The 15,675-nt window shown below is 35.7% G+C and overlaps 1 protein-coding gene across 2 annotated transcripts in view; it reads left to right on the top strand.

The window, feature by feature from the left end:
* Positions 1 to 15,675, top strand: part of ATRNL1 (attractin like 1) — a 737,371-nt gene that overhangs the window by 344,754 nt on the left and 376,942 nt on the right. For both annotated transcript variants that reach the window (XM_014849275.3, XM_070482616.1), the window contains exon 26: positions 14,676 to 14,754. In XM_014849275.3, the coding sequence (XP_014704761.2) occupies positions 14,676 to 14,754 (79 nt within the window). The remainder of the gene's footprint in view (positions 1 to 14,675; positions 14,755 to 15,675) is intronic.

Below are 15,675 nucleotides of genomic sequence, written 5' to 3'. Positions count from 1 at the left end.
TTCTGTTTCTTCATGATTGAGTGTTGGTAGGTTTTGTGTTTCTAGGAACTTTTCCATCTCATCTAGGTTATACAGTTCTTTGGTGTACAGTTGATTATAGTAGACTCTTATAAGTCTTTTTATTGTTGTAGAATCAGTAGTAATATCTCCACTTTCATTTCTATTTTTAGTAAATTGAGTCAGAGTTCTCTCTCTTTCTCTTTCTTGGCCAATCTAGCTAAAAGTTCATCAATTTTGTTGATCTGTTTGAAGAACCAACTTTTGGTTTTGTTGTTTCTCTCTATCATTATACTATTTTCTATTTCATTTCTCTGCTTTAATCTTTATTATTTCTTTCCTTGTGATAGCTTTGGGTTTAGTTCTTCTTTGTCTAGTTCCTTGAGATTAAAGTTAGGGTTTTGCTTTGAAACCTTTCTTGTTTTTGAATGTAAGCTTTTATAGCTATAAATTTCCTCCTTAACACTGTTTCCACTACATACCATAAGTTTTGTTATGTTGTGTTTTCTTTTTCATTTGTCTCTAAGTACTTTCTAATTTCACTTGTGATTTCTTCTTTGAGCCTTTGGTTGTTTAATTTCCACAAATTTGTGAATTTGTGAAGTTTTCCTGTTGTTATTGATTTCTGACTTTCTCCTGTTGTGGTTGAAGAAGATACTGTTTGTGAGATATATCTTTTCAAATATAATGAGATTTAATTTATGACCTAAAATATGGTCTATCTTGGACAATGTCTCATGTGCACTCAGAAGAATATGTATCTTGTTGTTGTTGGGTAGAGTGTTCTATTTATGTCTGTTGGATGTAGTTGGTTTATTGTGTTATTCAAATCTTCCATTTCGTTACTGGTTTTTCTATCCATTATTAAGAGTGAAGTTGAATTTTGTTTTGCTCATTTTGAATTCTCTTTCTCCCTTTGGTACTTTTTGTCTTAATGTATATTTTGTTTTGTGTAAACATAGTTATAGTATCATTTTGTTAGAATTTCCCTGGTACATCTTTTTTCATTCCTTTACTTTTAGCATTTTTTGTCTTATTATATTGTAAATGTGTTTCTTGTACACCACAAATATCTGGATATTGTTTATTTTATTTAAAAAATCTGAGACTTTTAAGTGACAGGTTTAGTGAATTTACATTTATTGTGATTATTGATGTATTTTAATTTGTTCTCCATCTTGCTTTCACTTTTGAAAATGCTTTCTCAAGTCATCTTCCCCCTGCCCCCGTTTTCTATTAAATTGTATGTGCTTTTAATATTCTTTAATTTTTTTTCCTTTCAGCAATTTAGGAATTGTACATTTTATATTTGTTTTTTAATGACTACTCTTAAGTTTTAATGTGCATATTTTTCTGCACCAACACTAATGTTAATCAGTATCTTTTTTTCTCCTGAATCATATAGGAACATTGGAAAATTTGAGAATTTCAGTTTTATATACCTTTGTCTAATTAACTCATTTTCAAACAGCTTTGCTGAGCTATAATTCACACACAGTATAATTCACCTGCTTAAAGTGCACAATTCAATGGCTCTGCAACTATCATCGCAATCAATTTTAGAACATTTTCATCACCCTAAAAAGAAACCATGTACCATTAGCAGTCACTTCCCATTCCTCTTCCACACCCCCAGTTCCTAGACATTCACTAATCTACTTCTTATCTTTAGATTTGCCTATTCTGGACATTTCATATAAATGGAATCATATGATATGTGTTCTTTTGCAACTGGCTTCTTTCACTTAGCACAATGTTTACAAGATTTATCCGTGATATAGTGTGTATTAGTACTTCATTTCTTTCTATTGCTGAATAACATTCCATTGTAGGTATAATACATTTTATTTTTCCCTTCATCAGTTGATGGGCATTTGGGTTTTTTGCTCCCTTTTTGGCTCTTGTAAATTATACCACTATGAACATTTGTGTACAAGTTTTTGTGTGGAGATATTTTTTTTATTTATCTTGAGTATATACCTAGGAGTGGCATTGCTGGGTCACGTGGTAACTCTAGATTTAACATTGTGCAAAGTAGCAAACTATTTTCCAAAGGAGATGTATGAGGGTTCCGATTTCTCAGTATTCTCACTAACGCTTGTTATTATATATCTTTTTTATTATAGCTATCTTAGTGGGTGTAAAGTGGCAAAAAAGATGATAATTTGGAGAATCCAAAAAGGAAAGGTTTAGGTAGAGGAATCTAAAGAATATAAAAACAAAAGGAAAAGTAGGAGTTAAGCAATTGAAAACCAGAACAATCAAAGATGACCCTATAAAAGTGAACATGAGAGTGAGAAGAATAATGCAAAGTTAGCAGAGTGATCAAGATTTTGGGGAAATGAAACTTATTCATGTTGTACATGCAGATATTTCAAAAGAAGAAAAGAAGAGATGTAGCTCCCTACAGGGAGAGAGGTGAACCTAAATCATTAGAAACAAAATGCATACATCAAAGTGGCATAACCCAGAAGGAGTATTTGGTATAAGGATTTTTTTAAAAAAATGGTACAAGGACAAAGAACACTGAGAATAGTGAAAAATAAACAGAAGTCCTTCTTTTCAAGCTTATGATAATGGATATGTTAATGGAAGTTATGCCTGAAGGTACTGAAAATATGGATTTAGCTAAGTAGAAACCATAAATTACATCTTATTATATTGGAGATTTACTCAGGAATTTTCTCCATGACTTTGCTATAGAAGAAAACAGATATTTAAGTCCCAACTGCTCTTTTAAGCCAAAATATCAAATGTAGCTCGAGTAAAATGGTTATTGTGCAAAGTTTATTGTAATTTAGTTAAACCAATGCTGCACAGCTAATTTTCCGTGCTGGAATTCGGAACGCTAGAGGCTGGAATATAGTTCTCTAAGAGTGATATCAGTAACTCATTTTCACCAAAATATTGCTTAACGCCTCAAAATTAACATGTCCTAAATTAAACTTGCTGTCTTGGCAAACAGCCTCTCTTTTGCACTATTCTAGCTCAGTTATGGGCACCACTATTTACCTAACTTTAATACCTGGGGATCAACTAAATACACTTCTTTTTCCTTAACCCCATACATAAACCCTGATTCTTCCTTCTATCTATTATATTCAAAATAGTCAAAGTGATTTTTTTTAGCTTAAATTAAATTATGTGACTCTACTGTTTAAAAGCTTCCTGTCACATTTATAATATAATTCAAACTATGACTTTCAAGTTCCTGTATAACCAGGCTTAATTATCTGCCTCATCTCATAATATTCTCAGCGAATTTACCATGTAACAGTCACTTTTCTCTGGAGGCTTTTGGTTTATTTCTTATCTGGTTTTGTTTTTACTCCTTTATGAAGTCCTTTTAAATTTATGTGCAGTAAAATTCCATTTTTGGAGGTATCCTCATGAATTCTAACACATGCATATTTTCTTGTAGTCATCAGCTCTACCAGGATACAGAACAATTCCAAAATCTCAAAGATACCTTCATAGGGCTTCCTTTGCTGTCAGACTTTCTCCCCACCCATAAACCTGGTAACCGCTGTTTCCTGTGCCTACAATTTGATCTTTTCCAGAATGTCATATATGTGGAATCATACAGTATGTAACCTCTTGAGACTGGCTTCTTTCCCTTAGCATACTGCATTTGAGATTTATCCAAGTTGGTTTTTGGTGTCAATAGTCTATTGTATTTTATTGTTAAGTAGTATTCCATTATATGGACATCACAGTTTGTTTAATCTATGCACCACTGAGAGATATGGATCATTACACTTTTTGGTAATTATAAATAATGCTGCCACGAATAACATACATATGTACAAATTGTGCAACATAGAGACTTACAAGTTTTCTGCAAACATAAATTTTCATTTCTTTAGGATAAATACCTGGAAGTGGGATTGCTGGATCATATGGTAGATGTATGTTTATCTTTATAATAACTGCTGCTGTTTTTCAGAGTAAATCTATCATTTTGCATTGCCACAAGCAAAGCTTGAGGGTTTCAGTTGTTCCGCATCCTCAGTGCTTGGTCTTGTCAGTATTTTTTATTTTAGTCATTCTAATAGGTTATGTGCTGGTATCTTATCATGACTTTGATTTACATTTCCCTAATGACTAATGATATTGATTATCTTTTCATGTATTTATTAACCATACTTTCATCTTCTTTGGTGAAGTGTCTGAATTTTTTTGCCGGTTTTTATTGGCTTCTTTGTTTTTTTTATTGTTGAGTGTTAGATGTTCTTTATGTATTCTAGATATAAATCTTCTGCCAAATAGGTGATTGAAATAAGTTTCTCCTAGTTTTTGGTTTGTCTTTTCATTCTTTTAACACTGCCTTCAACAGAGAAAAAGGTTTTAATTTTGATAAAATCCAATGTATTTTTTTTTTTCTTTTATAGGTTATGCTTTTGGTTTCATGTCTGTGGACTCTGCCTAACTCAAGGTCACAGATTTCCTTCTAAGAGTTTTATAGTTTTACATTGTACATGTAGGTTTATGATCCTTTTCAATCATTTTTTTGTTTATGATTGAGAGGTAGGTCAAGGTTCATTATTTTGCATATCGATGTCCAGTTGTTACACCATGATTTGTTGAAAAGACTCGTCTTTCTCCTTTGAAATGCTTTTGCAACTCTGTCGAAAATCAATTCACCTTAGGGCTTCCAATTCTAGGTAACACTGCATGAGCTATGGAACTCTTTTTATCTTCCACTGCTCTTAAATGTAAAACCTGGATAAAATGCATGGGCAGCTTTTTGATAATTCTGAAAAGTAAGTATCAGCAGGCAGATCAAGGAAGAACACTAGAACTCACAGTGTCACTGAACTGTTTGGAAATTTACTAGTTTTTCCCTCTAGTATCCCCTGACCTGAAACTCAATGCAGTTTGAAACCTGAAAGCAACTGTTGTGGTCTAGACAGGAAACATCTGGAAAAATTCTCTGGTTCTGACTTGTGTGGAAAAGGAAATTCTTTAAAGCTCAGAGAGAGTAAGGGAGAGCCCACCCCCATTTTTTCTCCCTTTCCTTAATTCATTCACCCCCAATCCCAGGCAGTCCCACAGCAGGAGCATTGGCTGCAGCAAAGATGGCTACAAATGGGAAGCTGCAAAAACCCCATCTACAAGGGAGGGCACTCTTCCTTTGTGTAGGGTGGAGCTGACAAGAGGGCCACAACAAATGCCCTTGCTTTCCCCTCTTCTCTGTCCTCCCAGCAACGAACGTGTCACAATGCGGGAAGTGGGCAGTTCCTGGCTAGAGGATAGAAAAGTGGAGACCAGGGAACCAAAAAGAACTGGGAAATAGCAGAGAGAGAAAAGCCCTCTCACAGAGTTGTTGATGAACTTCTGAGATCACCCTTTAGTTGCACGTGTGAGGATCTGATCCTAAGGAGCGTAGCAAAGAACTAGAGAACTGAGCTAATGGTTAGAACTCTGCCCAGGCCCCAGACGGAATCTGCAGGACAGACTCAGATAGCACCGAAAAAGCTTTGGGTACATTGTAACTACAGCCTACACATGGCTAAAACAAAATATCTCTATAGAGATAGGATCTAAACAAGACCTCAGTCCCTCTGTGAAGCTGATATGATGCAGGAGAGCCCTGGAGTGAAGGGAACAGTAGGGCTCTGATAGAAGTGGGCCATTCTTAAGTTTCATTAGCAAGTCAAGGACTGTCTGTCAATGTTTGTGGCTTTAAGAAAAACTTTATCAGGTGCTGGATCTATTAACTATATGGGGGGAAAGGTAGCTTTTGACTCCTACCTCATACTGTCCTAGAACTGCCGCAGCCATTTTCCTTCCTAAGAGGGAAACAAGCCAGAGAATAAAACTGATGCACAGCAGGGTGTGTAGTCCAGAGAATCAGAGGGGAATGTAGCCAGGGCCCTGATCAGACCAAACCTGGAAGTTATTCTTCCTTTTGACCTTCGGGAGTGTCTTAGTCTGCTTGGGTTGCCGTAACATTATACCACAGACTGAGTGGCTTTAATAACAGAAATTTCAAATCTCACAGTTCTAGGGGCTGGAAAGTCGAAGATCTGCATGCCAGCGTGGTTGGTTTCTGGTGAGAGCTGTCTTCTTGGCTTGCGGATGGTTGCCTTCGTGCTGTGTGTCCACATGGCCTTTCCTCAGTACACAAGCACAGAGAGAGGGCATAAGCTCTCTGTGTCTGGTTTTTTGTTTTTGTTTTTTTTTTTTTGCCCTTGGTGAGGAACTTTCCCACTGAACTAACATCTGTTGGCAATCTTCTTTTTTTGCTTGAGGAAGATTAGCCCTGAGCTAACATCTGTGCCAGTCTTCCTCCATTTTGTATGTGGGATGCCTCCGTAGCATGGCTGATGAGTGGAGTAGGTCCATGCCTGGAATCTGAACCTGTGACACTGGGCCCCCAAAGCATAACTTTAACCACTTGGCCACTGGCCTGGCCCTCTGTGTCTGTTTTTATAAGGACACTAATTCTATTGCCTTAGGGCTTCACCCTATGACCTCATTTAACCTTAATTACATCTAGAAGTCCCTATCTCTGAGTACGAGCACATTGGGAAGTAGGGCTTCAACATAGGAATGTTAGAGGGCCTCAATTCATCTATAGCATTCTGCCTCTGGTCCCCCCAAATCATGTCCTTGTTGCATGAAAACTACATTTCATTCCATCCTGACAATCCCAAAAGTCTTAGTTCGTTCCAGCATGAACTCCAAAGTCTGAAGTCTTATCCAAATATCATCTAAATCAGATATGGGTGAGACTCAGGGTAAGATTCATCCTGAGGCAAAATTCCTCTCTAGCTGTGAAGCTGTGAAACCAGGCAAGATATGTGATTCCAAAATACCATGGTGGGCCAGACATAGGACAGACATTCCCATTTCAAAAGGGAGAAATCTGAAAGAAGAAACAAATGGTGAGTTCCAAGCAAGTCTAAAACCTAGCAAGGCAAATTTTATCATATCTTAAAGACTTAAGAATAATCTTCTTTGGTTCAGTGCTCTACCTCCAGGTTTTCTGGGGTGGCAGCATCACCCCCACAGTGCTACAGAGTAGCCCTGCCCTTTTAGCTTGGTGAACAGGCCCCGACCCTACAGCAATGTGCCGCAGCCTTGCCACTCAAGGCACTGGGTGGTGGTATCCTGGTCCCCTAAAACTAAAGAGGCCCCACCCTTTGAAACCAAGGAGGAACCAGCCTTACCCCTGTGGCCTGTGGTGGGAATGGGAGCCCTGATGATCTCTGCATCGCCTTCAGGGTCATTCTTCCCTTTTCTTAAAGGATAAAGCAGTTTTCCAACTGAATAGCCCTATCTTCCCAGCCTGTAGACTCCAAGAAACCTGACAGCCTCCCTTCATTCCCTCTTGCTTTCTCTGTCCCCTTTAGTTCAAGGTCACAGTGTCCCTGCTGGTGTAATCCCATCTCTGTTCCTCATTTCTGCTGAGATGGCTGATTAAGTCCTTGAGTCACACTCATTATCTCTTTATCAGATGGTCATTCCATCACACCCTCAGTGTTCTCTTAAAAAGCTTTCTCATGTTTTACAATATGGATAGGCTGAGAACTTTCCAAATCTCCAAGTTCTGGTTCCGTTTTGCTTATCAATTCCTTCTTCAATTTGTCTTTCTCCTTTTGCATTTAGCTATAAGCAGTAAGGAGGATCAAAGTTTCATGTTTAATACTTTGCTTAGAAATCTCCTCTGCTAAATATCTCAATTTTATTGCTTGCAAGTTCTACCTTGCACAAAACACTAGAATACAATTCAGCCAAGTTCATTACGATTTTATAATAAGGATGACCTTTCCTCCAGTGTTCAATGACCTGTTGCTCATTTCTGAGACTTGACCAGAATGGCCTTTAATGTCTGTATGTATACCAACATTCTGTTCATGATTATTTATGTATTTTCTAGAAAGATGGAGGCTTTCTCTTCAGCATTCTTTGTTTCGTTTTGAGCTCTCACCAGAATTGGCTTTAACATCTATGTTTCTACCAACAGTCCCTTCACAGCAGTTAAAGCCTTTTCTAGCGTACATCTCAAAATTCCTCCAGCCTCTGCCCATTACCCAGTTCCAAAGCTGCTTCTAGAATCGTAGGTATTTGTTACAGCAGCACCCACTTCTTGGTACCAAAATCTGTCTTAGTCTGTTCATGCTGTCATAACAAAATACTACAGATTTCTGGCTTAGTAACAAATTTATTATTACACCGTTCTGGAGGCTGGGAAGTCCAAGATTAGGGTGCTAGCATGGTTGTTTTCTGATGTGGGCTCTCTTCTTGGCTTGTAGATGACCACTTTCTTGCTGTGTGCTCAGATGGCCTTTCCTCAGTGTGCATACATGGGAAGAGAGGAAGAGAGAAGCTCATTTATGACCTCATTTAACCCAATTGCCTTCTAAATGTCCTATCTCCAAATGTAGTCACATTGGGTGTTAGAACATCAACATGGAGGGGGGACACAATTCAGTTCATAACAGGTTGTGTAAAACCCATTTAGTCCCAATATTGTTTATACCATTTGCCTTAGGGTTCTATTATTTGTGTTTGAAGTTATCTTAACTGACAGTGCATCCTAAGGCATATTAGCAGACATTTGGTCTTGTCCAAAAAGTCAGTAAGACATTTGGTCCACACCAACAGGTCTTCGTCATATTTGGTCCTGTCCAAAGTGTCCATAGAGATATTTGGTCCACATCAGAAGGTCCTTGATATTTATTTACAAGACCATTTGGTTCTGTCCAAAATGTCCATGAGACATTTGGTCTACTCCAAAAGGTCATTGACATTTAGTTATATTTGGTCCTGTCCAAAATATCCATGGAGACATTGGGTCCATGCCAAAGGTCCTTGATATTTGGTCTTGTTCAAAACCATTTGTCATGAACCAAATATGCATATGGATGTTTTGGACAGGACCAAATGTCAAGGACTTTTTGTCGTGGACTAAATGTCTTACGGATGTTTTAGTTAGGACCAAATGTCCTACAAGGATAAGGTATAGTTACCTCTTGCTTAACAGCCCTTAAAAAAAATTTGTACCAATTTATACTATGAAATATTGCTTTCCCACTTTCACCCACTAAGCTTTGTCAATGTTTCATCTTTGCCAGTCTGATAATTGAAACAAATAAATTTTTTTAATATACAGCTTTACTGCATTCTAAGTAATTTATTTTGTTAACATTTTCGTTGGTAAGAAAAAAATCCTTCAAGTGTTAGGAAGGTATTTTTAAAACCTTTGAGAGATATTTTCTGATATAGCAGTTATTAGAAGGTAAATTAGTTTTAAAAATAATATGTTTCTATATTTCAACACAGTTCCCTACTTTGTAATATTTTTCAGTGAAATAAAAGATTAATATGCCTAAATCACCTTTTAAATATGTATTTAAGACTTGAATTTTATGATCAATTAACCTCAAATTGCAATAAAATAGTGACAATATTATCTCTTTTTGCATTTGGCCAACTAGATTACCACCAGAGAGTATTTCTTTGTCACCAGAAACCTGCAATATAACCTGGTACCATACTGTTACTTTTATTGAATTCTTTTTAGTTTTCCCTAAATGAGAATACCTAATAAGTTCTGTGTTTTTTCACACTAAGAATCCTTTCCATAATGACCATTTTGTGAAGGTTAAAATCAAATTATTGAAATATCTCTCCCTGAGTTCCTTTTTTTATCCCTGTAGCTCATGTACTTGCTTTTGTATATTTCTTTTCTGTTTTCCCCTTTTGCTGTTGGGAGGATTTCACTGAAGGGTGTTGAACTTTCAGATCTCTGGCACTATTATACAGTAGATTTTTTAAACAAAACTATAGCCCAATTATTCTCCCCACCCCCAAATATCTATACCAAAAAGCAAAACAAACTATTGTGTAACGTAAGGGAAAGAAGAAGATCTAAAAGAAAGCAGTGAAACTGTTTTTTCTGTGACAGACTTGCTACGATGCCAGATTAGAGGATGCTAATGTTTACATTGCTCATAAGACCTTTGACTTAAGAAATATATTAGGGAAAGCTAACTGGAACAGATAAACCCAGAAATTGCAATCACTTTATATAATAAAAGTTTATTTCTCACTTATTTAAAGTCCACTGGGCAGAAGGAAACCAGCAAAAGGGACAGGATGGTGTGTAGGACGCTGCTCCACCAAGGATTCAGACTGATGGAAATTTTGTCATTCTTCAGGCTCCCAGGATTGTCAGTGGAGACTGGGATTTTTTGATAGTCACAAAAGGATGAGTGTAACTTTTCAACTATGCTGGAGAAACTTGTCAAGCGTTTTTGTTTGTTTGCTTTATAATGAACCAAGTGTTCTTAATAAACTAGTTTTTGTTTAATGTAGATTTTTTAACTGTAATTTTTTTTATTATAACTTTTTTTTTTAAGATTTTATTTTATTTTATTTTATTTTTCCTTTTTCTCCCCAAAGCCCCCTGGTACATAGTTGTGTATTCTTCGTTGTGGGTTCTTCTAGTTGTGGCATGTGGGACGATGCCTCAGCGTGGTCTGACGAGCAGTGCCATGTCCGCGCCCAGGATTCGAACCAACGAAACACTGGGCCGCCTCCAGCGGAGCGCACGAACTTAACCACTCGGCCACGGGGCCAGCCCCTTTTAACTGTAATTTTTATTTGCAGTGTGATTTATTAGAAATCAAAAACATTTGTAAAGTATTACTTTGATGTAAGGATAGTAATGCCAAATAAGACATTCAATGTCAGAAAAAAATTATAAGATATTTAAATCAATTAAAGATCCAGTTCCATTCATTTAGCAAATGTTTAATGACAACTGCTATATGCCAGGAACTGAGATATTTTTTCCTGGGTTTTTAATATTTGTTGCAGATTATTAGAAGAATATTTTCTTGAACTATTTATTGATCTTATCGGTTTTTTTACGTCATAATGATCTCTCTCTATTTTTACTAGTAACCTAATTGAATTAACATAGAAAGCATTTGCTGCAAACCCTTCAAGTATGTATTGCCTCTTCTCAAGAAGGTGAAATTATGAAAACCGAAAATTTTTACATAGGCTTTTTGCCTCATTATAAAAGTGGCTCTCTTCTCTTGAGTCACGAAAGTTAGATCAGAATGAATTGAAGTTCCTCATGGAGAAACTTAGCAAGTCTTCACCATCTTAAACTGAATCTCTGTCATGTAACTATTTTGGGGGAAGATATTTTGAATTGCAGATTAGAAAACAAAAATACATTTTGGGGGGCCAACCTGGAGGCATAGTAGTTAAGTTCATGCACTCTGCGTTGGCGGCCTGGGGTTTGCAGGTTTGGATCCCAGGCATGGACCTACACACCACTCGTCAAGCCATGATGTGGTGGTATCCCACATACAAAATAGAGAAAGATTGGCATAGATGTTAGCTCAGTGACAATCTTCCTCACACATGCACACAGACACAAAGTACATTTCGGTATTTAAGTTGAATTTAATTATTAAATGTAAATGAATTTTCTTATATGTACTATTGTCTGCTAGTCCACACATCCTGAAAGAAACAGTTGACAACATTTGGTGTCTGAATTTAAGGGATGATAAAATTGAATGTATTTTTACATTTTAGCTAGAAATTAATGGTGAAACAAAAAAGTTGGAGAAAGGGGAGAACTTGCCATTTATGACTTTTGTAACTCAGGCAATTTACTTAAACTATCCATGACTCAGCTGTCTCATCTTTTAAATGAGTACATAACAGTATATGTGATGTTTCATGTGTGATTGTGGTAATTAAAGAAATAATGCGTGTAAAACACATAACATAGTGCTTTGTACATATTATTCAATAGATGTTAGTTGATTTTATTATTATGAATGTTATTCATGAGTTCAGTTTGGATATGGTAGATTTGAGGTGATATTTATATCTCTTATATTAAAATTTCTAAAGGTGTAGTGGTAGGGCTGCAATTCAGATAAATGGATCCTTGGACCATGTCTAAAGTATTAATTCTCGGTACCACATTTAACAGTTACAGTGTTAGCCTGGATATAACAAGGGAAGTGTAGCCACTATGGTAATAATTCAGACTAGAACAGGGTTTCAAAGCACGGTTGGTGTGTTGGGATGGGAAAATTTCTGGGGGGAGAGGAGCTGGCTGTGTTTTGTGGGATATTTACCAGCATCTCACTAGATGTCCAAATGGTGACAATCAAAAATGTCTCCAGATACTGCCACACATTCCCTGGAGGGGAAAACTCTCCTGATGGAGAACCACTGGACTAGAGAGAGTCAAGTAGGCTTCTTCAAATACGTAAAGAAGTTTTAGCACATAGAAGAAAGAATTGGCTGATTCAGTGTAACCCAGAAGACAGAAGCAGTACTGATTGATAAAAGTTAGAAGGACAGCTTAATAGGAGAACATTTTCATAGTTTGAGCTGGCTAAAAATAGAAGGTACTGACTTGTGAGTCACTAGCTTCTCAGCTATGATGATTATTTATTTAGAGGCTGGATCACTATCAGAGTTGTGCGGGGAATTTCTTTCCTGGGAGGGAGTCTGAACTAAATAATGTCTTAGATCCCTATAATGATAAGATGCTCTCATTTTGGCAGTATAATGATGTAGATTTGGAAATCATTCCAATTGAGGTCATAGTTGAAGCCATGAGAATAATTAACTCTTTCTCTCTGAGAGCAAGAGAAAATGACAGCATGGTATTGTGAACTGAGTTTTAAGAAATGCCCGTAATTTAAAAGAGGGAATCTGGAACCAAATCTACCTTCATTGACCCTGTAGTGTGTCAGGAAGGATGGAAATAAACCAAGAAAATAGAGTCTTCAGAAGGAATTTCAAAGAATGGATGGTTGGTATTGTCAGTTGAGAAGTGAAAGTCAGTTGATAGAGAAAAGACCAGTTTATTTAATTTTTAGAAAGTCATAGTGAGGAAAGTATCGTTTAAAATGTTGAATATTATATAAACATTAATCATTATTAATGTTAACATTTTTATTAGTATACAAACGAGATGCCAGATTACAAGGAGTTAACTATGACTAGATTATGAGGAAATTGACGTGCAGGTGGCTGCTTTGACTACTTGCTCAATAAACTAGAGGACGCTACAGTGTCTCTAAAATAGGGTTATGGCTTTTATTTTTTAGGAGATATGGAACTTAAGCACTTTTGAAAATTTAAATTAAGATTAAATAGAAAAAGTTTATAAATATTAGAGGGAAAGATAATTATGTACAAAACAAAAAGTCACCTCAGTGGTTGGAAAGGTTAGTGTCATGGGATTTTTTTCTTGTTTTTAAATCTCCCATCTTTGATACTGAAGAACAGATTAGAGAATGGATATGGAAATGCAGCTGTGTGAGGTGGTGTGCAAGCTCAGAGACCTCAACAGATGGGGAGGAAAGAGTTGGAGGCTTATGTAGCTGGATTTGAATTTTGCCTCTATCACTTACTCCCTGTGTGACTATAAGCAATTTACTTTGAACTCTCTTAGCATTGGATTCTTCTTTTCTAAAATAAAGATAATATATCCTATCTGCAAGTGTTCTTATAGAACCAAATCCAATCATCAATGTGAAGTATCTAGCGCAGTATCTGGAATGTGTTCAGCACTCATTGGATAGGTGCTAGAATTGTCATCGTCATTGATATCATCATTGGAGGTTATTCTAAGATCTCTTCGAGGCAAGGAGAAAAAATATATTGAGGACTTGACAAGAGTAGAAAGTATCAAAATTTGCACTGTGTATGAGTGAATCAATTGATGAATACAAAGATTATCCATTAAGGATGAAGAGCAGGTGTTTTGTCGTGGCTAGTGACCAGTGAATTTGTTGTGGCCCAGGTCTGCTCATTCCTGGTCTTTTTATAGCATAATCTTTGACCACAGAGCAAAAGACGAGAAAACAAACAGTGATACGTGGTTGGAACTGATTAATCAGATTCACATAAATCTGTTATTTTGAGATTTGTCAGTCTCAAATTACTGCTAACAAAGTGTCCTGCATTATCATAGCTTATTGCATATTGTACCTAATATGTATAGACCAGATGTATAAACATTGTAATGGAATTATTTCATAATTTAAACATTAGCATATACCATGGTTTCTCAACTTCAGCACTACTAACATTTTGGGCTGGATAATTCTTTGTCGTTGGGGGCAGTCCTGTGCTTTGCCAGCAACATCCTGGACTCTACTCACTAGACGCAAATTGCAACTCTCTCCCAGTTGTGATAATCAAATATGTCTCCAAAACATTGCCATGTGTCCCCTGGGGGTGGCAAAATCACCTTCTGTTGAGAACCACTGGAATATTCTCATATCTAAAATAGTTGCTAATAAAGATAAAATGAATGAAGATGGTGATATTTAAATTTATAAAATTGCCAGATTTTATTACTCAATGGCAATTCTAAATAGATTTCTGTTGCTTCATAAAACCAACAGAATTATAAATTTACATTCCTTCTGACACAAAAGATCTTCAAGATAGACTATAACGTATAGCAAGGAATATAAAAATTTATTTTCTATCTATATACTTTGATTTTACCTGTGAACACTTTAAACACTGCTAATTTATCTTTTTTTGCTTGAATTATTTACCAAGGCAAAGTGATTACTTCTATATATTTTTAAATCCTCTATGTATTCTTTGTTATTTCATTACCTGTTTCAAATGTTTTAAGCAAAACTTATTTGTGTTTTATTTTCCAGTTGTTTTCTATCCTTATTACTGGTAGCTGCTGTGGTGTGGAAGATCAAACAAACATGCTGGGCTTCTCGACGGAGAGAGGTATCAGTAATATTATTTAATCTTCTGTTTAAGGATTTGAGCAAACATATGGGTCTCCAGTGCTTAATCAACATGCTTCTTTCAAATACAGATTTTCAAATCAATTTTGTTTATTAAGACTGAACAAATCAATCCAGTATTTTTTAAACTTTAGAGCAAATTTTACCACTGTCTTTTAAGTCAGTATCTGTAGAAGCATTGGTTCACTGCAAACAGAGTTTTTTTATTAGTGTTAGAATTTATAGTGAATACAAATATTAATTCTGTTGATTAAATATTCTGCAGTCTCTTTAATTTAGGTAATTAGTTACACTATAAAAACATAATTTATTTTTATAACTGTCTCTGCAGCAATTTGAAAAAGAAAATTCTGAGTGATAAACATTTATTTTTGGTTTTTGTCTCCTAGAATTTTTTTGTTTTGGTAATCAAATATTTTCCATTTCATGATTATCTGATAATCCAAGTATGTTTGAAGTGCACCTCAATTTGATCCATTTCTGTAGTGGAATTAATTATGTTTGTTCCTTATAAATCTAATACTACCATTGATAAAAACAGTAATACTTTTACAGGACAACAACTAGCAATATAAATATATTAAATAGTTTCTTAACTTTGTATATATTAATTAATTGAAAGGAACAAACAAATATAATCATCTGAGGAGCATAAGCGTGCAGTAGATTTATTGTTCTATACCTCATATAATGAAAAAGCAAGTTTCTGTTTTTATTAGTATTGTATTATTATATTCTATTAGTATGCTAGTATTATTATTAATATTCTATTTGCTATTGCATTTCCAAGTATATTTTTATGTGTATAATTTGTGCAACAATATAAAGCAGCAGTGTAGTTGCTTACTTTCTTTATTCCACATACAAAAAGATTATATTTAAAGATACTTGAAAACAATCC

This window comes from Equus asinus, chromosome 2, assembly GCF_041296235.1.
Source record: "Equus asinus isolate D_3611 breed Donkey chromosome 2, EquAss-T2T_v2, whole genome shotgun sequence".
NCBI lineage: Eukaryota > Metazoa > Chordata > Mammalia > Perissodactyla > Equidae > Equus > Equus asinus.
This window is presented reverse-complemented; position numbering and strand designations above follow the sequence as displayed.